General features: G+C 47.2%; 2 protein-coding genes across 2 annotated transcripts in view; one reads left to right on the top strand and one right to left on the bottom strand.

Moving 5' to 3' along the window:
* The window catches only part of LOC149461878 (uncharacterized), a 51,570-nt gene that overhangs the window by 18,342 nt on the left and 7,469 nt on the right, over positions 1-25,759 (bottom strand). The window contains 2 exon segments of the mRNA XM_089677728.1: positions 3,032-4,108; positions 5,384-5,413. Of these exon segments, the coding sequence (XP_089533854.1) occupies positions 3,032-4,108; positions 5,384-5,413 (1,107 nt within the window).
* Positions 20,670-23,053, top strand: LOC149461879 (uncharacterized). Its single transcript, XM_089677642.1, has one exon. It carries the CDS (start codon positions 20,827-20,829, stop codon positions 21,739-21,741), a length of 915 nt encoding a protein of 304 aa, XP_089533768.1. The 5' UTR covers positions 20,670-20,826; the 3' UTR covers positions 21,742-23,053.

The raw sequence follows: 25,759 nt of genomic DNA, 5'->3' as shown, positions 1-25,759 counted from the left end.
GTTTACAAACTATTGATGTTAGGCTGACTGGCTTGGAGCTTCCAGATATGTATCTCGGTCCTTTCTGGAATACAGGAATCACGTTAGATTTTCACCAATCTGCTGCCACCATTCCGGTCAGTAAGCTTTCCTAAAGATGAGGAATGACTATCAATGACCTGGCTTCATTCTTTGAGGACTCTCAGATGCAAGCCATCTGGTCCTGGTGATCCATTCACATTTAGTTTTTTTTTAGACCTTCTAGTCTTTTGTAAGGGACCGCTACACTGACCACTGATATAAGGGGTCCTTCTCCCATTGGTCACCAATGTATGGGACCACTACACTGACCACTGATAAAAGGGAATCCTTCTCCAATTGGTCACAAAATGTAAGGGACCACTACACTGACCACTGATAAATGGGAATCATTCTCCAATTGGTCACAAAATGTAAGGAACCACGACACTCACCACTGAGAAAAGGGAATCCTTCTCCAATTGGTCACCAATGTAAGGGACCACTACACTGACCACTGATATAAGGGGTCCTTCTCCCATTGGTCACCAATGTAAGAGACCACTACACTGACCACTGATATAAGGGGGTCCTTCTCAAATTGGTCACCAATGTAAGGGACCACTACACGGACCACTGATATAAGAGGGTCCTTCTCCCATTGGTCACCAATGTAAGGGACCACTACACTGACCACTGATATAAGGGGGTCCTTCTCCCATTGGTCACCAATGTAAGGGACCACTACACTGACCACTGATATAAGGGGGTCCTTCTCCCATTGGTCACCAATGTAAGGGACCACTACACTGACCACTGATATAAGGGGGTCCTTCTCAAATTGGTCACCAATGTAAGGGACCACTACACGGACCACTGATATAAGAGGGTCCTTCTCCCATTGGTCACCAATGTAAGGGACCACTACACTGACCACTGATATAAGAGGGTCCTTCTCCCATTGGTCACCAATGTAAGGGACCACTACACTGACCACTGATATAAGGGGATCCTTCTCCCATTGGTCACCAATGTAAGGGACCACTACACTGACCACTGATATAAGGGGGTCCTTCTCCCATTGGTCACCAATGTAAGGGACCACTACACTGACCACTGATATAAGGGGATCCTTCTCCCATTGGTCACAAATGTAAGGGACCACTACACTGACCACTGATATAAGGGGGTCCTTCTCCCATTGGTCACCAATGTAAGGGACCACTACACTGATCACTGATATAAGGGGTCCTTCTCCCATTGGTCACCAATGTAAGGGACAAATACAATGACCACTTGGGATGATCTCTGGGTTTAGTTGTCGGAGAGTAGGGATGAGACGACAGTACAAACCAAACTTTGCCTGTTCCGGTCCCGTGTTTTGCAGGAGCCGATCATCACATATAGAAGAGACATTTCTACCACTTCTATATATAACAGCTTCCCGCTGTCACTGGTGCCTGAGGAAGACATGGATGGGTACAGAGGCCACACCCCCAGGAATCAGTGATGTCATTGGGAATCCCTGCCATGTAAGGAAGGGGGCGGGGATAGCAGTGACATCACTGACCAAATATGGTCACTGGTCACATTTGGGTAATAAGGTCCCCACCATCCCTGTCCCTTCACTTATGTAGATGATGACAGTTTAGGGAGCTGTCATTGGGCTGGTGCTATTGTCGGGTACTATATACCCCATACTCATTCACATGGGGGGACGGTATATGGGGGCCCCTTGTTATTAAAGGGGGTTCCAGAATCCAATATGACCCCCACCCACAGATCCCCGCAGCCACCAGCCAAGGTGCTATACCTGGGGGAATCCTCCTGGTAAGGTGACCCCCATGTTGTGGACATGTGGACTGGTATGGATCAGGAGGGGGGGCACACTACAGCCCCCCTCTGCACTCTGTATGGTGGGCTGTATATGATATACTGCTGACCCCCGCACTCTGCGCCGTTATTGAAGGGTGTGAGGTGTCACCGAGGAGCAATGTTCTATATTGAAGTTTGCCGTCATTGCACCGACACACACAATAGTTTTTGTTCAATAAATGTTTTATTATAATTTTACATTTAACAAGATTGAAGCATAAAAATCAGGAAATAGTAAAGGAAGAAATCCGATTGGTCAGGAAGATCCCTTGTCTGGAATGTGGGGGCGGAGTCATTATTATTGGTGTACAATACAATACACAACGTGTTCCATTATTATAACAAAGTATTGTAGAAAAGATCCCAACATAGAAAATGGGGGAAAGGAGGAAATAAAGGCGGATATGAAGGGGAATCTGTGTACGGGGAACACCTTAACAATCACCACCATTTTATTCTCCAGGGCCTCTGATGTCACAGAATAGATGTTTGGGGGTTTATCTCATCTTCAGGACCAAAATCTGCATTTTCCCATGTGTGCAAAATCATGCAGAAACAGCTCTGGCAGTGAGAGGGTTAATGTGGGCTAGATGGGATCCCTCTGCTGGGGTGACATTAGAGCTCCCCCTAGCTGCAGCCTGGTAATAACATTGCTGGGAGGTCTATTCATTTCTCTGCTCCATACTTCCCGTCTTTATAGAAACGTCTCCTGACATTTGGGGGTCTATTCATAGAATGTTTGTATAGCAATTCCCTCAGTGAGAGTTCATGTCCATTCCTCCTGTGTGAATGGGGGAACCAATGTTATTAGGATCACATCTGAGCTGCTGGAATGTCTTCCATTCATGGAAAATACATTGAAAACTTCTTCTGCTGCCATCAATGGCCGACCCGGTCCCACACTTCATCCATGTCTTTGGGGGCCTCTGATCTCCTTATGGACTGTTCCTTCCATGATGAAGATCAGCCATAGAGTATATCTGAGGTGTATATCAGGGTGTGCTTCTTCCCCACATGAGAGCTGGGATGTCCAGCAACATTCATCTAGAAGACATTTCCTGCACTCAAGGCACTAATACACCTCCAGGGTTGTGTGGGACCCCTGATGTACAGGAAGACAGGACTTCAGAGAGGAACATTTCCCTCACTCAGGACAGGAAAGTGGCTTCTCCCCCATGTGAGATCTCTGATGTCTGTAAAGATGGGATTTATCTGAAAAAAATTTCCTACACTCAGGACAGGAATATGGCTTTTCACCCATGTGAGATCTCTGATGTCTGAAAAGAACACACTTGCTTGAAAAACATTTCCCGCACTCAAGACAGGAATATGGCTTTTCACCTGTGTGAGTTCTCTGATGTGTGTAAAGATTAGACTTCCTTGAAAAACTTTTCCCGCACTCAGGACAGGAATATGGCTTTTCACCTGTGTGAGTTCTCTGATGTTTGTACAGACTGGCCTTCCTTGAAAAACATTTCCCGCACTCAAGACATGAATATGGCTTTTCACCTGTGTGAATTCTCTGATGTGTGGAAAGACCGGACTTGCCTGAAAAACATTTCCCACACTCAGAACAGGAATATGGATTCTCCCCTGTGTGCAACTTCTGATGTGTGTAAAGACTGGGTTTATGTGAAAAACTTTTCCCGCACTCAGGACAGGAAAATGGCTTTTCACCTGTGTGAGATCTCTGATGTGTGTAAAGATTAGACTTCCTTGAAAAAAATTTCCCGCACTCAGGACAGGAATATGGCTTTTCCATCTCATGAGACTTCTGATGTCTGACAAGTTTTGATTTTTCTACAAAACATTTCCCACACTCTGAACAGGAATACGGCTTCTCCTCTGTGTGAGATCTCTGATGATGATAAAGGTTAGACATATCTGAAAAACATTTCCCGCATTCAGAACAGGAATACGGCTTTTCCCCTGTGTGAACTCTCAGATGCTTGTACAGACTGGACTTCTGTGAAAAACATTTCCCGCACTCAGCACAGGAATACGGCTTCTCCCCCGTGTGAGATCTTTTATGCACATTAAGATGAGATTTAGAAGGAAAACCCTTCCCGCACTCTGTACAGGAGAACCTCTTCCCTGTTGGAAGGCCAGCCCGGTCCCGCACAGTCTGAGGTTCCTCAGGATACGAGGAATCCAATGGTCCATCTACACTGGGTGGTGCCGGATGGACATTGGAGGAAGCCGGGTTTTCTCCTGGACTATACTGTGTGATGTCCTCATCTTCTACTTTCCAGTCTGGAGACAAAGTGAGACAATCCTCGGAGGTTTTCCTCATCTCCCGGCCATGGACTAAAATACAAAGACAAAGAGGATTACTAGACAGGAGCTGATTGGTTCCCCCAAACCAGGACTCCGCCCACATCAGGTAGCTTGGTCTCTGAGGAGCTTACAATTCCACCCTCAAGGGAACTAGGAAATGGCTCCTCTGATCTCCTACCAGGTCATTTCTTTATTCATGGACCTTAGTCAGAGAGTGAGGAAACAACCAGAACTGTCTTTTATAGGAGGGACAGTGATGAGGGGATTATAGGACGAGGGTCCCCACCCCCACTTTCAGTCTAAGGGTCCAAAGTTGGAGGATGTTATCACATTATTATCACCATGTAAAAGTCTGTGCTCCAATCACATCACCCGATATAAAATGTCCAGCTGGGAGGAAATGGGTGTAACAAACGAGAATCCATATTATGTGTATATAGCAGTGGGGGGAGGGGGAGAGCAGAAGTCAGGAGTATGTAATGTACAACATAGAGTATATAGTGCAGGGGTCAGGAGGATGTAATGTACAACATAGAGTATATAGTGCAGGGGTCAGGAGTATGTAATGTACAATATAAATTATACAGTGTAATGGTCAGGACTCATAATATTGGTATTCAGTAATCAGTGGAATATTAAATGGTTACTGTAGACAAGTTGCAGAGATCCCACACCGCTGCCTCCCATCTCCTGAGACTGCACTCAGTGACTTGGGTCTGAGACTATACAGACATATCCCTCCACCCGGCACAGCCAGCAGACCACAGAGCAAGGAACCCTGGGAGAATTGTTCTGTCAGAGATCTTGCTGGACCCGGGCATGGGAAAAAATGTCCAAGTCTCATACGCCAAATGCCAAGTTGAGCAACATCTATAGTGAACACCAACATTTTGCTGCCAGCTGAACCCCAGAACCTCCATAAATCCAGTCTAGAGACATAAATTGTGTCTGCAGCACAGAGAAGGAAGATTATCCGAGAGAAATCCAGGAATACAGGACGGGGAACACAGCTCAGGAAAGTGACCAGGGGATTACAGGCTGATATCACCCAGTCCCCGCCCTACTCTGGACCAATCAGTGAGCAGTATGGGTGGAGGAATGGATTTAGTGTTCATGACCCACCTGTGCTGATCTCTGTAGGAGTGTCCTCCTCTATAAATGTCCCCGTTATTCCATCCTCCTCCATAGACTGCTGATCATCCCTCACATACGCCTCTTCTTCTTCTGCTTTCACCTCAAATTCTATATCGAGCAGATCTTCACTCTAAACCAAGAGAAGGAGAGAAAATATCATCTGTAAAACATAAGCTTTAATATTGTGATATTACACTTAAAAAATCCTCACCAAATCACCTCACCTCAAGAAGTCCATGTTCTAGATGCTCCATCCCACCAACCTTGTAATAGTGAGGGATGGTGTGACCTTCCTGTGTGGAATCCCGGGAATACAGAGGACGGGGACATCTCTCTGGTGGGTTCCTGGTATTAGGTGGCTCCATCATATCCTTGTGTCCTTCTGAAAACTCCTCCATCACTCCATACTCCTCATCCTCCTCTTTATACTCTTCTTTAACATCAATATTATTATCCCCGAGGAGTCCACTCTGAAAGATATGTCACAGTCCCCCCTTACTCTCCTTCATCTTCCTCCCCCCTCCTGTCACAGCTTTCCCCTCACTCCCTTTCAGGTTCCTACCTCCTGCACAGGCCTACATCAAAGGCTGTGCAGGAGGTCAGGAACTGTCCCCTGTGGTGTGGTTAGCACCTCTCCCTGGTGATACCACTGAGGAGTCTGACACCCTGCTGTGCCTGCAGGTGGATTCTTCACTTGCAGGCCACTGGGGTGTCTCTGTACGCCCCCCCTCCTTGTCCCGGTGGGCGCAGTGCATTCCCGAGGCTTCCCGCGCTCTGCTCCCGCTGGAGACAAAGGCTCCCTGGGCACGGCCGGAGTGAGGGGGGCATGCCTCATTGCCCCAGCAACCTGACGCAGGGTCGGCCATTGCAACCAGGAAGCGTCCTGCTCCGGGATAAGAGGACCGGAGCATAACCCTGGCGGTTGTTGTTCCCCTGATCACAGGAAGAACAGCTGTGTGAGGTCTGAGCTGAGGCCAGACCCCACAGCCCAGACCCTGCTGAGTGCTCTGCTGATCGCTGTGTCCCTAGAGGTTACTCCTGCCTGCTGCCGCTGTGTACCTAGAGGATACCCCTGCCTGCTGCACTGGGTGCCCAGAAGTTACCGCTGCCTGCTGCCGCTGTGTGCCCAGGAGGCACCACTGCCTGCTGCCGCTGTGTGCCTAGAAGTTACCCCTGCCTGCTGCCGCTGTGTGCCTGAGAAGTTACCCCTGCCTGCTGCCGCTGTGTGCCCATAAGTTACCCCTGTCTGCTGCCGCTGTGTGCCCGGGAGTTACCCCTGTCTGCTGCCGCTGTGTGCCCGGGAGTTACCCCTGTCTGCTGCCGCTGTGTGCCCGGGAGTTACCCCTGCCTGCTGCCGCTGTGTGCCCGGGAGTTACCCCTGTCTGCTGCTGCTGTGTGCCCGGGAGTTACCCCTGCCTGCTGCCTCTGTGTGCCCGGGAGTTACCCCTGCCTGCTGCCTCTGTGTGCCCGGGAGTTACCCCTGCCTGCTGCCTCTGTGTGCCCGAGAGTTACCTTTGCCTGCTGCCGCTGTGTGCCTGAAAAGTCACCCCTGCCTACTGACCGCTGTGTGCATCTGGGAAGTTACCCCTGCCTACTGACCGCTGTGTGCATCTGGGAAGTTACCCCTGCCTACTGACCGCTGTGTGCATCTGGGAAGTTACCCCTGCCTAAACCGTGAGTGTTCATACTTCCCTGCCTGGACTGCCCCTTTGAAACAATATATTGCCTTGTCTGGACTGCCCCACTGAATGCTCATATTTTCCATCTGAACTGACCAATTGAATTCCCCTATTGCCTTGTCTGGACTGCCCCACTGAACACCCATACTTTCTCTGCCTGGACTGCCCCATTGAATCTCTCTATTACCCTTGCTGGGACTGCCCCACGTGGATTAATACTTGCTTGGACTGCCCTATTGCGTGCCTGGATTATCGTAGCTACCTGGACTGCCCCCCCCCCCCCCGAGTGCTCGGGTCATCGCTACCGGGATTACAACTGTTCAGACTCCTCCCCCCTCTTCCCCCTTTTTGGGTACCCGGACGCTACCTTATTACCCTGATTGAGTGTCTCTCCCATTTCAATAAAACTTTGTGTGTTTATCATCCTCCGTGTGTGTTCTGTCCTGCCTACACTTCTGTCACAGGATATAATAAAACATTCATTGTAACAAACATGCTGTGTATAAATCACAACTACCAATAATTGTCATCATCTACCTGATGATGGTGAGGGATGGTGTGACCTTCCTGTGTGGAATCCCGGGAATACAGAGGACGGGGACATCTCTCTGGTGGGTTCCCATGACTGGATCCATCTGTAGGAAACACACACACTGTGTGGATGTGAGGGGGGAATAGGAGGGTTGCTGGACATTGAAGAATTACTGCCCCCATGGGAACACATTTAGTTTTGACTCCGGGATTTACAAATCCTATCTCTTGACTCTCGGGACATGTAGTTCCGGGCGCAGTGCAGGATGTTTTCTTACATTTATCCCTGTTGCAGGCAAGCAGCAGCTGGGCACGCTCAGTGTCTGTGACACTTGTTCAGACAGCACACTTCCCCCCTCCCTCCCCGCATAGACGGGGGAGGAGAGAGATTCTGTTTTGCTCCGACTCTTCCCACCCCTCTGCTCTGTGACTGCCCCGTGGGGGGGGGAAATTTGAAGATTCATCTGGTTGTACAATTGGCGATGTCTGAGCCTGCAGAGAGCAGCCTGGGGGTGAGCGATCTCTGCTCTACCATGGAGCTTTCCCCACCCCCTTCCCTTCTCTCCTTATCTACCTCCCCCCTCCCTGTTCTTCCAGGAGCTTCACACTTCCCTATTCCATGTCCAGTTAGCAGCTGAGCTCTGATGTAAGGGGGGACTCTGCTGAGCTCTGATGTAAGGGGGGGCACTCCGCTGAGTTCTTACGTAAAGGGGGCACTCCGCTGAGTTCTGACTTCTGACGTAAGGGGGGCACTCCGCTGAGCTCTAACGTAAGGGGGGACACTCCGCTGGACACTGACGTAAGGGGGGGGACACTCCGCTGGACACTGACGTAAGGGGGGGGGACACTCCGCTGGACACTGACGTAAGGGGGGGGGACACTCCGCTGGACACTGATGTAAGGGGGGGGGGACACTCCGCTGGACACTGATGTAAGGGGGGGACACTCCGCTGGACACTGACGTAAGGGGGGACTCCGCTGGCACTCATGTAAGGGGGTAAAGATGGGGACTTTGATGCAAGGGGGGACTCTTATGTGAACATGGTGCTCATCCTGACTGCTGCACTCTACAGTTCCAAGAACAAGTATGTGAACCCCTTGGGATTACGTGGGGTTTTGCATGAATTGGGCATAAAATGTGCTCTGAACATCATCTAAGTCACAACAATAGAAGAACACAGTCTGCTGAACATAATACTACACAAACATTTCAATCGGGTTGAGGTCAGGACTCTGACTGGGCCACTCCAGAAGGAGTATTCTGTGCTGTTGAAGCCATTGTTTTGTTGAATTACTTGTATGCTTTGGGTCATTGTCCTGTTGTATCGGCTCATTAAGGCAGTCCATACATTACTCATATTGTTCATCCAATCAGTGGGCTGAACAGAAAACAAAATGATCCAATCCTGGAGGACACTGGAGCTTGATTTGTCTGCTCAGCATGTGCTTGTACTGAGCACCCAAGTGCTCCCATGTGCATCAACCTTCATATTCTCCACCCTGGCAAAGTCATTTCATGCTATAAAGGGACATCCATCCATTGACAGTCCTTCGTGATAAAACGTCTCATTCAGGAATAGTAGAACAATAAACACCGGATATAAATATGGTTTGGGTTCAATTATTATTTTTATCAGGACAAGTAGATTGTCATGAGGACAAGTAGTTTGGGACCCCGATTTAGTCCCTTGGACAAATAGTTTTTTGATAAATTTCCACATCGCTGGGACTGCTTAACGTTTAGTACATTTTCAAGGTCCTCGGCTTGCTGGATCAGAAATCCCCTTTTCTCTGTTGGGTTTGTTTGGTCTCTGAACTGGTTTTGATGAGTTTTAGATCTGCAGACAAGGAATGATAAATCTGATCCTTCCTATGACTTGTTTGCTCTGAGGCAGTGCTGGGAGGTCAATGTCGGCTCATCGTGGTGTCCAGGAAGGGGAACTTGATGACTTTTGATTGGAGTTGCTGGATAATCAGGATAATTGCCCGATATCCGGCTGCAAGGCTCCAATCTCCGGCAGCCTGCTGACTGACAGGAGTGATGTCACTGTCACTCTCTTCAGTAAGAGAAGGGATTGGATTGGATAGCAGGAGAATGCTGCTGGTGGAGCAGAGAGAGCTTTGGGGGAGGACTCTGTTCTCCTCCCTCCAATGGCAGCTCAGTGTGGGTAGGAGGGGGACAACAGGGGAAGACCTTTGGTTGCCAAATATACTGTAATACCCAGGACATTGTACAGAGTGGTGGTGGGTTCCTGGTGTGCTGAATTCCAGCACCGGGCACTGCCAGAGCCTGTGTCATGGGAAGGTATGGGACTGTCTCTGGAAGATGTTCAGCACTGACCCCTGACTACCTGTTAGTCTATGCGGAGCATACAGACCTCCTTTAGAAACAAGTGCCCACCAAGGGGTGAAGAACTGTCCTTCATTCCACTTGGACAATATTATTTGACAGGTGAGATGGTAAGAAGGTGAAGGTTGCCTTCTTTTCTTGGCTGGAGTTCTGTAAGGAGGTCTGAAAGTAAGTTCAGGTAGGAGGACCATCATAGACCAACAGCCCCCTCCCTAACTCAGCGACTCCCTGAGCCATAGTACCTCCTCTTCTCTCAGAGATCTCCTATCAAGGACCTAAAGTCCTTTGGCTACTCTACCCTCTCAGAGAACTTGGGATCCACTACCCTCCAAGGGGCCCCAAAGTCCTCCATCCTCTGTACCCCAAAGAGACCCCTCAGCTCCCCTTCATCCATGAGGACCATATTACTAGAATTTATCTTCACAATGAGGAGAATGTTCCGGCCCGGAAGTGGGGGAATATTCTGCCCCTGAAGGGGTTAATCTGGGTTCCCACACTATATATGTGTATCATCATCGTCTGGAGATAAAAGATGTCACAGTGACTATGGAGGAAGAGGACAGACATGACTATGGAGGAAGAGGACGGACATGATGGGGGGTTAGTGGGTGTAAATAGGAAATAACATCTTATTACCTCCTCTGTTGCCACTTTCACCAACGTCTCCTTGCTGGTTTCTACCATATGGAACTTCCTGTCTTTATTCCAGATGACTTCCTGTCTTTACCCGACATCACTTCCTGTTTGTACCTGACATCATTTCCTTTCTGTATTCCATAGAGACCTTCTGTTTGGGTATAAGTGAGATCACCACCTTGTGGATTTCAGAGGAACTGCAGAAACATAAAAATATCTATCTTACAGGACTACCAGGGAAGTTCAAAAATAATAAATAATAAATAGCTCTTATGTTTAATAAAGATATTTTATTACATATAAAAAAGTCTTAAAAACACAGAACACAAAAACCAAATGTATAGTTAATAAAACAGATACCACCAAAACTGATCATTTTGTTGAAGAAAATGCAAAAATACATCCTAAAGTATAAAAATATATATCAATCCACTCATAATGAGGATGTTAGGCATAAATTACAAGGATGTAAAAAAACTGGGCCATCCACTTCATCCATAAAGACATTGTGATTGAAGATCTTCTAGATCACATAGAAGGAGGACTCATCCATGATTTCATACATTTGTTTGGAAGGATAGAACAATCCTCAGAAGGGAACATGTAGGATGACAGGAAAGGCTCCTGACTGGTGAGATCCTCCAAACATAATGATGACATCCATGAACTGGAGCGAGCTCGTTGGGGTGATAAAGCCAATCTGGAAACACTGTGTAGACGTTCTCCAAGAACTCAGCACACTCCAGGTGTGGAGAAAGTCTCCAGGTGGGTTTAGCCTGTCATTTATCATAGGTAGAAATGTCCACACATGGACTTCCACAGGGACCCCCGAGACTACATATAGAACTTGGAGGTACCTGTAACATGGAACAGGATTTGGTGTTGCTGGAAGACTGGTGAGAGCAGTGGAAATTGCAGTCCAATGTTTCTGAATCGTGGGCTGGGGATGGGTAGCGGGTACAAAGCTCCCTGGGATGGGCACACTTTCAGGGACAGATACCAGTCCAGTGATGTAGTGTCACACAGTGCAGTGTTTATTGGTGCTGATTACAGGTGCTGTACAATGTTCCACAAAGTAACGGCAAAAACCTCAAAACCAAAATCCTAGCCGTGTCCCGGCACTAACTACACAAACACGATTCCTGACTATCAGGGTACTGGGGCAGTGGCCATTTTTTGTTCTGTTGAATTGTTGGGGAGGAGACACACTGGACACCTTGGCTGCCATTGTGCTATACGCTGGGTGTCCGGTGCGCTCCGGTACCTTTAACCACCTCCTGTCCGGCCGTTGTATATAAACGGCCGGACAGTGGCAGTGCAGGGGTGGGTGGCCATTTATAAATGGCCTCCCCGCCCCCTGCTTGTGTGCGCTCTCTGGGAGCATGCAGCACCGCAATCCGGTGCCTGCTGTGTCCTCCAGACACAGTGGAACACCGTTCATCGTACGGGACCTCTGTGCGAGGTCACGATCATGTGATCACTGATTGACCAATCAGTGATCACATGTCACTTCTGACATCATTGCTTACTACGTGTGAAATCTGTAAATGATCACAGAGGTCACATGGTACAGGGCTATTCACAACAGCCTTGTACCATGTGACAAGCTGTGACCAATCACATCTCACACAGTATTTCTCAATGGCTGCAAGAATGCAGCCAGAGAGAAGGAGAAATTATTCCTCTTTATGGGTGTAAAAGCAATCGGTGTAAAAAATAATTTAAAAAAATCTTCATCACCCCCCACAGATAGTACAGTGTCACCATGGTGACAGTATGTTAAAAAAAATAATAATAATAATAATAATAATATAAAAAAAATAAAATAAAAATGTTAAAATATTTTTTAAAAATTATAATTTATAACTAATTTGGGTTATTTTTTGTTTTACCAAAAAGATAACGGAATACATTTTGGCCAAGATGTATGATGAAATATTTATTTGCAAAATTTTGTAAGAAAAACACTTTTTTTCAAAATTTTTGGACTATTGCACTTATAAAGCAAAAAAATAAAAATACCACCAAAATAAAGTTTTATCTGTCTCAAAAAATGCTAAAAAAATCATATGGGTACAGTGTTGCATGACTGCGCAATGGTCATTCAAAGTGTGACAGCGCTGAAAGCTGAAAATTGGCCTGGGCAGGAAGGGGGGGAAAGTGTCTGAACTTGGAGTGGTTAAAGAGGGGTGGGCTCCCTCAGGTCCACCGGCCCTTGGTCTAGCCATTAAATACATGTGCCTCTACTATGGGGGTTCAATTAATTTGTAGAGTTATGACTACAGAATATCGGGGGGGCCGTGATGAGGTTCTGTAGCTTACAATGTGATTGCAAATGTGTGCTAACTAAACCCCTGTTTTTAACGCATACTGTTAGACGGGGTAATTTGGTTTGTTTGCAGGCTGGCTGGTAAGTTGAGCCGGGAACTTTTCTCTTTTGTTGTGTGACATGCGTTGCCCGTTCAAGTGCTCCTTGCTGTGAAGGCCAGTTATAGACTGGGGCAGCGGCCATTTCTTGTACTATCAGGGGGGGCAAGCCTAGTGCTTGTCAGTCTCTAAATATGCAGCTTTACCCCAAGAACCCTTTGGAGGACCCCTGGCTGAGAAAGGCTGGACTAGGCAGTCATATATTCTGTCCCCCTTGGTGGGAGTGGAGGTGACCCCTCTATAAGTGTAGCGATCCCCCCAAAGGGGGTAAGTTTGTTCACTCCACCACTCTGCCTCCCAACCCCAAGAACTGTCTCAGCCCCAACTAACACCTCTGACAATAGTGAAGTACAAGGACCAATGAAAAGCACACACGGTATAATAAACACAGAGATCAGCTTTACTATAAGACCTCTATGGGAAGTAATAAACATGAACAACAGGTATACGTTCGGTGAATCCAGAGAACAGCAAATCCTGAGACCGGAAGCAATATAACTCACTTTTACACTCAGGCTGCTTTCAGGGGATTCCAACTGTGAATAACCCCAAGAGGAGAGGAAACACTTACATGGCGCCCTCAAAGTGGGTCTAAACTAAACTCAGCTCTATGATGTCCAAGCAGGAGGAGAGCAGAAGGATGACTCTCTGTGGTGTCAGACTTCTCCCTTCTAACCCCCGACACCACAAGCCCAATAGGCAAACACTGCGCCCAACTGATGCTTCATAGCTACTTTCCAAGGTAGAGCTATTCCCTCCCACACCATGCAATATAGAGGCCTGAATACGCATGCGCGTGCCCGTATGGCACCAGTAACTTCAGTCTCTTGGTAACAGGATGAATGTTGGGGTCTTCAGCGAGACACTTTCATTGGTGCACTTACACTCCTATGGTAAAGTATCATTGTAATCCCGTGGCAGGATTTGTATAGCAAAGCAAACACTGTGTCTGTATAGCAGGACCATCTACACAACCCAGTGCCTGGTGAGTATGGGAGAAGTGTCATGTCTCTGTGTGCCGTGTTCCTGTCATCTGCCAGGGGGCAAAATCCCTCTCACCAGATCCTGGGACTAAGGCCCAAACCATGGTCCTGGAAATGAGCGGCTCCTGTGGTCACCTCACGATGAGCCCTTCACACTGTCGGTGTAGGCACTGTACTGTAGGCCACATCTCTCAGGTTGGATGTTCCCTGACTGATGCAGATACCTAAACATGGAGTGAACTGACCCTGAGCACTTCTCTGCCAGGTCCAGACTGTCTCCTGCCACATGCAGACTGCCTCCCCTCAGGAAAAACAAGATGGAGTCCTTCACTCTGCTCTCACTAAGCATGCTGGTCTTTGTAGTTCCATCCCTCATATCAGCCTATCAGGCCATTTCTGTTCAGGACTGCATATCCCACAATGCTTTGCAGCTGCACCTCCTGCTTGAGAAAGTCCCTGTCATTGGCTCCTTTAATACCTCTTCTGATTGGCTCTCTCTGTATTACAGTCTGAGAGGAGAAGGGAGGGGCTGAAATCCCTGACTGCCTTGTCTGTATCCAGTGCAAGTGTCAGATTTCACAGGAGATGCCAGTCAGCAGGTTACAGCAGTCACAGATAGGAGTCATTTCCTCCCCTACACAAGGATCTACAGTCCATACACACCCAGCACAAGGCCGGGGTCACACTACCAGACGCTTCTCGGGGCTGCAGTTCCTCTGAGCTCCACAAGGTGGGGATCTCACTTCTACCCACACAGGAAGTCTCTATGGAAGACAGACAGGAAGTGATGTCAGGTACAGACAGGAAGTTTCAGGTGAGAGCTGAGTTGGGAGGAAGCAGAGAGGAGACTTTGCTGAAAGTGGCAGCAGAGGAGGTAATAAGATGTTATTTCCTATTTACACCCAGTAACCCCCCATCATGTCCGTCCTCTTTCTCCATAGTCATGTCCGTCCTCTTCCTCCATAGTCATGTCCATCCTCCATAGTCACTGTGACGTCTTTTATCTCCAGCAGATGATGATACGCACATATATAGTGTGGGAACCCAGATGAACCCCTTCAGGGGCAGAACATTCCCCTACTTCTGGGGCCGGAACATTCTCCTCATTGTGGAGAAGTGTCACCTTCTCACCTCATCAGTCTATACTAATGGATTATACCACTTTTATAAGTGGCGGGGAATGGAGAATCCTATGACATCACACTGACCTCACAGCTCCTCCTCCCAATGTCCCTCCATCCAGAGTCAGATAATCCTATGACATCACACTGACCTCACAGCTCCTCCCAATGTCCCTCCATCCAGAGTCAGAGAATCCTATGACATCACACTGACCTCACAGCTCCTCCTCCCAATGTCCTTCCATTTGGCTCCTTTCTTTTTATTCTATGGTCTTAGGATGTGGGGGCCCCTTGGCATCCTCATAAGCAAAACAGAACTGTAGTTCCTGTGTTGTATGTAATGATGTCAGAATTCCTTATACCCTGCGTAGTGTGGGGGGGTCCTGTGGGGGGAAATGATACCTCAGCCTGAAGTGGGGCTTTAATAAAATGGAGACCTGAATGGAGAGGTGAGGAGGATTCTGGGAATATCATTTGATGTGACTATTTGTGTTCAGATGTAGAGTTTTCCTTCTGTGAAGTCTGGAGATCATATGACATCACATTGCCTCCACCTCCCTCCCTGATAGAAGAGAGAAAGAAGAAGAAGATTCTAGAAGTCACCAGAGAGATCACTGAGCTGCTGACAGGAGAGGTGAGCGGTGCCGGGAATTCTGGGACATTCTCCAGTAACAGACAAGGGATGTGTCTGGATGGTGACTGTATCATTGTGTGTGTCAGGTTCCTATAAGGTGTCAGGGTGTCACTGTCTATTTCTCCATGGAGGAGTGGGAGTATTTAGAAGGACACAAGGATCTCTACAAGGACGTCATGATGGACAATCAGCCGCCCCTCACATCACCGGGTAAGAGGAGACTTTATTGTAAAGGAGAGAGCAGTACGGAGGATCCACCTAGATCCCCCATCATCTGATAAACACATAGAAACAATGGATTCAGTCAGTGTGTGTGTTTCCTACAGATGGATCCAGTCATGGGAACCCACCAGAGAGATGTCCCCGTCCTCTGTATTCCCGGGATTCCACACAGGAAGGTCACACCATCCCTCACCATCATCAGGTAGATGAGGACAATTATTGGTAGTTGTGATTTATACACAGCATGTTTGTTACAATGAATGTTTTATTATATCTTTCAGAGTGGAATCCTCGGGGATGATAATATTGATGTTAAAGAAGAGTATAAAGAGGAGGGTGAGGAGTATGGAGTGATGGAGGAGTTTTCAGAAGGACACAAGGATATGATGGAGCCACCTAATACCAGGAACCCACCAGAGAGATGTCCCCGTCCTCTGTATTCCTGGGATTCCACACAGGAAGGTCACACCATCCCTCACTATCATCAGGTAGATGAGGAACAATCACTGATAGTATGATTAGGATCTGTACATTAGAAAACAATTTAAAAAGCGAGCGCTATGCAGTCAGCAGCTAAGCACTCAAGGTAACCAACATAAACCTTACAATAGAATAAATAATTATATTATTATAAAAAAAAAAAATTTTAGAACAAAAAATGGACATCAGAAGGATTTGGCAAAAGATCCGATGAGTAACGAATGTACTAAGACTGAAATCACATATGATATGAATATAACAGTATTGTAAGAATAATACACAAGAATTAAAATATTTATGCTAAAAGCACACATTAAAAAATGTTCAAATGAAATTAACTATTATCGATAAAACAATTAACATCTAACTCAATATTGAGTCCTGCCGGGTGCAGGGTACCTAACTCGTAAATTTGTTTGGTCTCCAGTTGGGATACTGCCCGAGTCTTATATGTCCCTCTCCAGTGCGGGATGATAGTATCTATCCCTATAAACATAAGTGAGGAGGGATCTCTCTTCTGATATCACCTATAATGTAAGGAGAGGGAATGCTCCTTATATCCTTTTTTAATTTTATAAATGTGCTCCTGCAGACGGTCCCTCAACCTTCTCGTGGTACGACCCACATACTGTTTGCAGCATTCTAATAGATAGACTACATATTTCCTATTACAGCCGATGAATTTGTCTATATTATATGTCTTATTAGTTTGATTAGAAAGATATCTGGTTATTATTTTCTTTCTAGTATCATTAGGATCTGTACATTATCTGCATTGTTACCATTGATGGCATTTTTATTATATATTCAGAGTGGAAACCTGAGAGATCCTAAAGTTGAGGTTAAAGAAGAGATAAAAGAGGAGGAGGATGAGGATGGGGGGATGGAGGAGTCAGAGCTTCTAAAAGAACACAAAGATCTGTACCAGGACACCATGGTGGAGTCATCCAGCTACAGGAACCCACCAGAGAGATGTCCCCGTCCTCTGTATTCCCGGGATTCCACACAGGAAGGTCACACCATCCCTCACCATCATCAGGTAGATGATGACAATTATTGGTAGCTGTGATTTATACACAGCATGTTTGTTACAATGAATGTTTTATTATATCTTTCAGAGTGGAATCCTCGGGGATGATAATATTGATGTTAAAGAAGAGTATAAAGAGGAGGATGAGGAGTATGGAGTGATGGAGGAGTTTTCAGAAGGACACAAGGATATGATGGAGCCACCTAATACCAGGAACCCACCAGAGAGATGTCCCCGTCCTCTGTATTCCCGGGATTCCACACAGGAAGGTCACACCATCCCTCACCATTACAAGGTTGGTGGGATGGAGCATCTAGAACATGAACTTGTGGAGACAAAGTGTGGATTTTGTGTGTGATGTCACAATCATAAATCTTATATTTTACAGAAGATATTTCCTCTCATTTCCTTGATTTAGAGTGGAGATCCAATCGATATAGAATTTGAGGTGAAAGCAGAAGAAGAAGAGGCGTATGTGAGGGATGATCAGCAGTCTATGGAGGAGGATGGAATAACGGGGACATTTATAGAGGAGGACACTCCTACAGAGATCAGCACAGGTGGGTCATGAACACTAAATCCATTCCTCCACCCATACTGCTCACTGATTGGTCCAGAGTAGGGCGGGGACTGGGTGATATCAGCCTGTAATCCCCTGGTCACTTTCCTGAGCTGTGTTCCCCGTCCTGTATTCCTGGATTTCTCTCGGATAATCTTCCTTCTCTGTGCTGCAGACACAATTTATGTATCTAGACTGGATTTATGGAGGTTCTGGGGTTCAGCTGGCAGCAAAATGTTTTTCAGCACAGGCAATACTAGACCTAGGCACCTGTGGTGTGTGTCTTGGGTGTTCTTCCCCATTCCCGGGTCTAGTAAGATCTCTGACAGAACATTTCTCCCAGGATTCCTTGCTCTGTGGTCTGCTGGCTGTGCCGGGTGGAGGGATATGTCTGTATAGTCTCAGACCCAAGTCACTGACTGCAGTCTCAGGAGATGGGAGGCAGCGGTGTGGGATCTCTGCAACTTGTCTACAGTAAACATTTAAGCTTCCATTCATTAATGAATACCGATATTATGAGTCCTGACCCTTCCAATGTGTTATTTAAATTGTACATTACATACTCCTGACCCCTGCACTATATACTCTATATTGTACATTACATACTCCTGACTTCTGCTCTCCCCCTCCCCCCACTGCTATATACAGTGAGGAACAGAAGTATTTGAACCCCCTGCGATTTTGCAAGTTCTCCCACTTCTCCATCATGGAGGGGTCTAACATTCACATTGTAGGTGTATTCCCACTCTGAGAGACAGAATTAAAAAAAAAAAATTCAGGAAATCCCATTGTATGATTTGTAAAGAATGTATTTGTCTCGCACGGCTGAACAGAAGTATTTGAACCCCTGAGAAGATCCGTGTTAATATTTGGTACAGAAGCCTTTGTTTGCAATTACAGAGGTCAGACGTTTCCTGTAGTTCCTGACCAGGTTTGCACTGCAACAGGGATTTTGGCCGACTCCTCCACACAGATCTCCTCTAGATCTGTCAGGTTTCGGGGCTGTCACTGAGCAGCATAGAGTTTCAGCTCCCTCCAGAGATGTTCTATTGGATTTAGGTGTGGAGACTGGCTAGGCCACTCCAGAACCTTGATATGCTTCTTACGGAGCCACTCTTTGGTTCTCCTGGCTGTGTGCTTCGGGTCGTTGTCATGTTGGAAGACCCAGCCACGACCCATCTTCAATGCTCTGACTGAGGGAAGGAGGTTGTTGCTCAAAATCTCACAATAAATGGCCCCATTCATCCTCTCCTTAATACAGTGCAGTCGTGTCCCCTTCACAGAAAAGCACCCCCAAAGCATGATGTTACCACCCCCATACTTCACAGTAGGGATGGTGTTCTTGGGATTAAACTCATCCTTCTTTTTCCTCCAAACACGATGAGTGAAGTTTAGACCAAAAAGTTCTACTTTGGTCTCATCTGACCACATGACTTTCTCCCATGCCTCCTCTGGATCATCCAGATGGTCATTGGCAAACTTCAGACGGGCCTGGACATGTGATGACTGGAGCAGGGGAACCTTCAGACGGGCCTGGACATGTGATGACTTGGGCAGGGGAACCCTCCGTGCAATGCATGATTGGAAACCATGACGGCGTAGTGTTCTACCGACAGTGACCTTTGAAACTGTGGTCCCAGCTCTCTTCATGTCATTGACCAGCTCCTCCCTTGTAGTTCTGGGCTGATTCCTCACCTTTCTTATCATCGGTGATACCCCACGAGGTGACATCTTACATGGAGCCCCAGTCCGAGGGAGACTGACAGTCGTCTTTAGCCTCTTCCATTTTCTAACAATTGCTCCAACAGTTGATCTATTTTCACCAAGCTGCTTGGCAATTACCCCGTAGCCCTTTCCAGCCTTGTGGAGGTCCACAATTTTGTCTCTGGTGTCTTTTGATAGCTCTTTGGTCTTGCCCATGGTAGTAGTTGGCATCTGACTGGCTGTGGGGTGGACAGGTGTCTTTAAAGAGCTCAGACAGGTGCTACTAAGTTAGATTAATGAGTGGAGTAGAGGTGAACTTTTTAAAGGCGCAGTAACAGGTCTTTGAGAGCCAAAATTCTTGCTGTTTCTTATGTGTTCAAATACTTCTGTTCAGCCGTGCGAGACAAATACATTCTTTACAAATCATACAATGTGATCTCCTGAATTTTTTTTTTAACTCTGTCTCTCAGAGTAGGAATGCACCTACAATGTGAATGTCAGACCCTCCATGATTTCTAAGTGGGAAAACTTGCAAAATCGCAGGGGGTTCAAATACTTCTGTTCCTCACTGTATACACATAATATGGATTCTCTTTTGTTCCCCCCATTTCCTCCCAGCTGGACATTTTATATTGGATGATGTGATTGGAGCACAGACTTTTACATGGTGATAATAATGTGATAACATCCTCCAACTTTGGACCCTTAAACAGAAAGTGATAATGAGGGAGGAGTCAATACCCCAATGATGGTGGTCTTCAGGATCAGTCCAGTCTTCATCTTGGTTGTTCTCCCCCCATCCTCACTCTCTGACCTCTGGTGGGGCTCAGCCCCGCTGTTCTTCATGACTAAATCATGGACTAAATAAGGAAGTGCAGTACTTCTTGTGTTGGGAAGATGGCGATGAGTGATAGAGGGGGTGGGGACCCTCGTCCTATAATCCCCTCATCACTGTCCCTCCTATAAAAGACAGTTCTGGTTGTTTCCTCACTCTCTGACTAAGGTCCATGAATAAAGAAATGACCTGGTAGGAGATCAGAGGAGCCATTTCCTAGTTCCCTTGAGGGTGGAATTGTAAGCTCCTCAGAGACCAAGCTGCCTGATGTGGGCGGAGTCCTGGTTTGGGGGAACCAATCAGCTCCTGTCTAGTAATCCTCTGTCTTTGTATTTTAGTCCATGGCCGGGAGATGAGGAAAACCTCCGAGGATTGTCTCACTTTGTCTCCAGACTGGAAAGTAGAAGATGAGGACATCACACAGTATAGTCCAGGAGAAAACCCGGCTCCTTCCAATGTCCATCCGGCACCACCCAGTGTAGATGGACCATCGGATTCCTCGTATCCTGAGGAACCTCAGACTGTGCGGGACCGGGCCGGCCTTCCAACAGGGAAGAAGTTCTCCCGTACTGAGTGCGGGAAGGGTTTCCATTATAAATACAATCTTAATATGCATAAAAGATCTCACACAGGAGAGAAGCCGTATTCCTGTCCTGAGTGCGGGAAATGTTTTGTACAAAAATTTGAACTTGTCAGACATGAAAGGTCCCACACGGGGGAAAAGCCGTATTCCTGTCTTGAGTGTGGAAAATGTTTTTCAGAAAGGTCCAGTCTTTACACACATCAGAGACTGCATACGGGTGAAAAGCCATATTGCTGTTCTGAGTGCGGAAAATGTTTTTCACAAAAGTGCAATCTTTATACGCATCAGAAATCTCACACAAGGGACAAGCCGTATTCCTGTCCTGAGTGCGGGAAATGTTTTTCACTAAATGCCAATCTTTACAGACATCAGAGATGTCACACAGGAGAGAAACCTTATTCATGTCCTGAGTGCGGGGAATGCTTTTCACGGAAGTCTCATCTTGACGCACATCAGAGCTCTCACACGGGGGAAAAGCCACTTTCTTGTTCTGAGTGTGGTAAATGTTTTGTATACAAATCAGGACTTGTTATACATCAGAGATCTCACACGGGGGAGAAGCCGTATTCCTGTCCTGAGTGCGGGAAATGTTTTACAGTGAAGTCTCATCTTTCCAGACATCAGAGATCTCACACAGGGAGAAGCCACTTTTCTGTCCTGTATGAGGGAAATGTTCCTCACTGAAGTCCTGTCTTCCTGTACATCAGGAGTCCCACACAACTCTGGAGGTATATTAGTGCCTTGAGTGCGGGAAATGTCTTCTAGATGAATGTTGCTGGACATCCCAGCTCTCATGTGGGGAAGAAGCACACCCTGATATACACCTCAGATATACTCCATGGCTGATCTTCATCATGGAAGAAACAGTTCATAAGGAGATCAGAGGTCCCCAAAGACATGGATGAAGTGTGGGACCGGGTTGGCCATTGATATCAGGAGAAGAATATAAATGGAGTGTGAAATGTTCTGTAATGATGGAAAATATTCCCCCGGCTCAGCAAATCTCCTAATGACATCGGTGTTTTAGCCCCATTCACAGAGAAGGAATGGACAGGAGATAAAATCTCTCATACAGACAGAATGGCCATGTGACTTTATAAAGAGGAACGCCAGAAAATCACATCAATCAAATCTTCCAATGTGTTCTGTGCAATCTGCGTATAAATGGGGGGAGGGGCAGACCCGGGGGCATCCAGCGAGAACACAGAGGGGGGCTGGCTTACCATGGTAGGTGAGAAGCATCATAGACCCAAGCACCAGCATGTCCATCGGCCGCCATAAACAAGGGAGCTGGCCCAGCACAGAACTCCTGGGAAGACTTACCTGACACCACTTTTCATCCAGCCAGTGATGGTCCTGCCGCCATTTGTTTTATTATTGGTGTATACTCTGATCAGCAGGAATCATTTCTCCTGAAGAAGTGAGCGCTGCACCACGAAACGCGTGGAGATGGTTGACGCTGCTGGATCCTCCTTATGGTGCTCAGAATTCTGTCCCACGGTGATTGTTGTCCAGGAATTGTCCATTGATGGACTTTGTGAGAGATTTCATGGCCTTGTACACCTGCTGGGAGGGTTTTATGATTTCTACGCTGATTGGGAAGAAAGCATTGGAAGATCTTTATTGATATGTTTTTCTGGAGTTCCTCTTTATAAAGTCCCATGAGTCCCATTGTGTCTGTATGAGAGATTTCATCTAGGGTAAGGACTGACCTACACCCCATCCATGCACACTTACCTCTCCGGATCTGCTAAGGAATGGACATGCACTTTCACCAGGTGAATGGTTCTACACATTCTATGAATAGACCCCCAAATGTCAGGAGACGTTTCTATAAAGACGGGAAGTATGGAGCAGAGAAATGAAGAGACCTCCCAGCAACGTTATTGTAATGTACACCAATAATAATGACTCCGCCCCCACATTCCAGACAAGGGATCTTCCTGACCAATCAGATTTCTTCCTTTACTATTTCCTGATTTTTTTTTTTTGCAATCCTGTTGAAAGTGAAATTATAATAAAAATGTATTGAATGAAAAACAAAATGGTGTGTGTATGCAATGATGACAAAGCTGTGTATCCAGAAACGGCTGGTCGGTGACACTTCCATATACAGCCCAATGAAGTGACAAGGAAGCCCTAGAACCCTTTGGAGGAACCCTGGCTGAGAAAGGCTGGACTAGGCTGTCACATATCTCTGCCCCCCTTGCAGGGTTCCCAACCCTCCGTGACTTTTATTACTGACACAACATGAAATAGAATAGAATGGATAGATAATGTGGACATTGTAGTCAATGGAAGGTGATGAAGGGACGGGCAGAATCAAGCTCCTTGATAGTAGAGGCAGACCCGATCAGTCCTCATGGGGGTCACATACATGTATAATAGACCCTTGTGGTGTCATGGAGGACAATCCTCAGGTATCCTCATATGTAGATGATAGTCACTGAGATATCAGATAAAGCCACACGCTGCTATCTCACACTTGGCACAAAGACAGCCAGTAGATGGATGTAAAGAGATGACGGAACGGGGCACTTGTAGAGTCAAAGGAGGCAGCGGTCACCATTCACTTTCAGCACAGGAGAGTCCCTCAATCCTCAGTGAGGTCATATACATACATGGCAGACCCATATAGATCCCATAGGGGGTAATCCACGTAGTCATCCACGGATAATTGTGGTAATAGCAGTGTTGCCAGTATATGGATGGCGGGTTATAATGACAGGATAGATAGTGCAGTAGGCAGTGGGTGAGCAGAAATATGAGACTGATAGAGCCCTGTGTGCCAGCGATAGGAACAAGGACATCAGACAGGTGGAGCTCAGCCAAGCAATTTCCATGAATGGGGACTCCCGCAGTGTATTAGTGCCTTAGTCCAAAAAACAGAGTCCGCTCACCCATCCAAGTGCCGTTTGCTAATGCATTGTCCTCCCGCTGCATAGTGGAAGTGTAGAGGCACGCCGTGTAATCATCTGTGGATGAGGAGGTCTGCAAAGAGGTCTAGTGTGTCCAGAGCAATGCGGCCAGGTGGTGAGGCTGTGTGGAGAGGCCTGCATGCCGGGGACGCGGGTGTCATGATGCTGTGACGTCAACATGTTTCATCCACTGAGTCACCTGAGCTTCTTCAGCCCACAGCACACCGGACACACTAGACCTCTTTGCAGACCTAATCATCCACAGATGACTACACGGCATACCTCTACACTTCCACTATGCAGCGGGAAGACAATGTATTAGTAAACAGCACTTGGATGGGAAGCAGAAGGAGCCAAGAGAAGATGGAGAGCAGAAGCAGCCTAGAGAGGATGGGGAGGTGAAGAAGCCTAGAGAGGATGGGGAGGTGAAGAAGCCTAGAGAGGATGGGGAGGTGAAGAAGCCTACAAAGGACGAGGAGGAGAAGCAGCCTAGAGATGATGAGGAGGAGAAGGAGCCTAGAGAGGGAAAGGAGCCTAGAGAGGATGGGGAGGAGATGGAGCCAAGAGAGGATGGGGAGGGGAAGGAACCAAAAGAGGATAGGAAAGGAGGAGCCTAGAGAGGATGGGAGGGGAAGGAGCCTAGAGAGGATGGGAGGGGGGTATAAACCTAAAGAGAATTGGAGAGAAGGGTGGAAAAGGAAAGGAAGGAAAGTATAGAAGATGGAGAAGAAACCTAGAAAGGATCGGGAGGTGAAAGAATCCTAGAGAGGATGGGGAGGAGAAGGAGCCTAACGAAGATGAGGAGTGAAAGAAGCCTAGAGAGGATGGGGATGAGAAGGAGCCTAGATAAGATGGGGAGAGAAAGGAACCTAGAAAGGATGGGAAGGGGAAGGAGCCTAGATAAGATGGGGAGGGGAAGGAGCCTAGAAATTATTGGGAGGGAATGGAGCCTAGAGAGAATGGGAGCCTAGAAAGCATGGGGAGTAATAAGAGCCTAGAGAGGATGGGGAGGGGAAGGAACCCAGAGATGATAGGGAGGGGAATGAACCTAGAGAGGATGAGGAGAAGAAGTTGCCTAGAGAAGATAGGGAGGGGAGGAAGGCTAACGAGGATGGGGAGTGGAAGGAGCCTAGAGAGGATGGGAAAGTGGAAGGAGCCTAGAGAGTATGAGGAAGGGAAGAAGCCTACAGAGGATGGGAAGGAGAAGGAGCCTAAAGAGGATGGAGAGGGGAAGAAGCCTAGACAGCATGGAGAGGGGAATGAGCCTATTGAGGATGAGGAGTGGAAGGAGTCTAGAGAGGATGGGGAGGGGCATGAACCTAGAAAGTATGAGGAGGGGATAGAGCCTAGAGAGGAGGGGAACGTAGAAACAATGGGGAGTGGAAGGAACCTAAAGTGGATGGGGAGGGAAAGGAACCTAGAGAGGATAGGGAGGGGAAGGAGCTTAAGAGAGGATGGCAAGGGCATAAAGCCTAGAGCAGATGGGAGCCTAGAAAGGTTGGGGAATGGAAGGAGGCTAGAGAGGATAAAAAAGGAGAAGGAGCCTAGAGGGTATGGGGAGTGAAAGGAACCTAGAGAAATTGTAGGCAATTGAGCCTAGAGAGTTTGGGGAGGGGAAGGAGCCTAGAAAGGATGGGGTGGGGAAGGACCATGGAGAGGATGGGAGGGGAATACATTTGAGTAAGTTTCTGGCACTACAAACTCCATGCAGTCACCTGTGCTATTCAGCACTTGCCATTGTCCTCAGTGTTCATTTTCTACAAACACCAACCCATAGGTGCCTC

The sequence above is a fragment of the Staurois parvus genome, unplaced genomic scaffold (genome assembly GCF_062004578.1).
Source record: "Staurois parvus isolate SC_StPar_1 unplaced genomic scaffold, SC_StPar_1.0 ptg000191l, whole genome shotgun sequence".
NCBI classification, from domain to species: domain Eukaryota; kingdom Metazoa; phylum Chordata; class Amphibia; order Anura; family Ranidae; genus Staurois; species Staurois parvus.
This window is presented reverse-complemented; position numbering and strand designations above follow the sequence as displayed.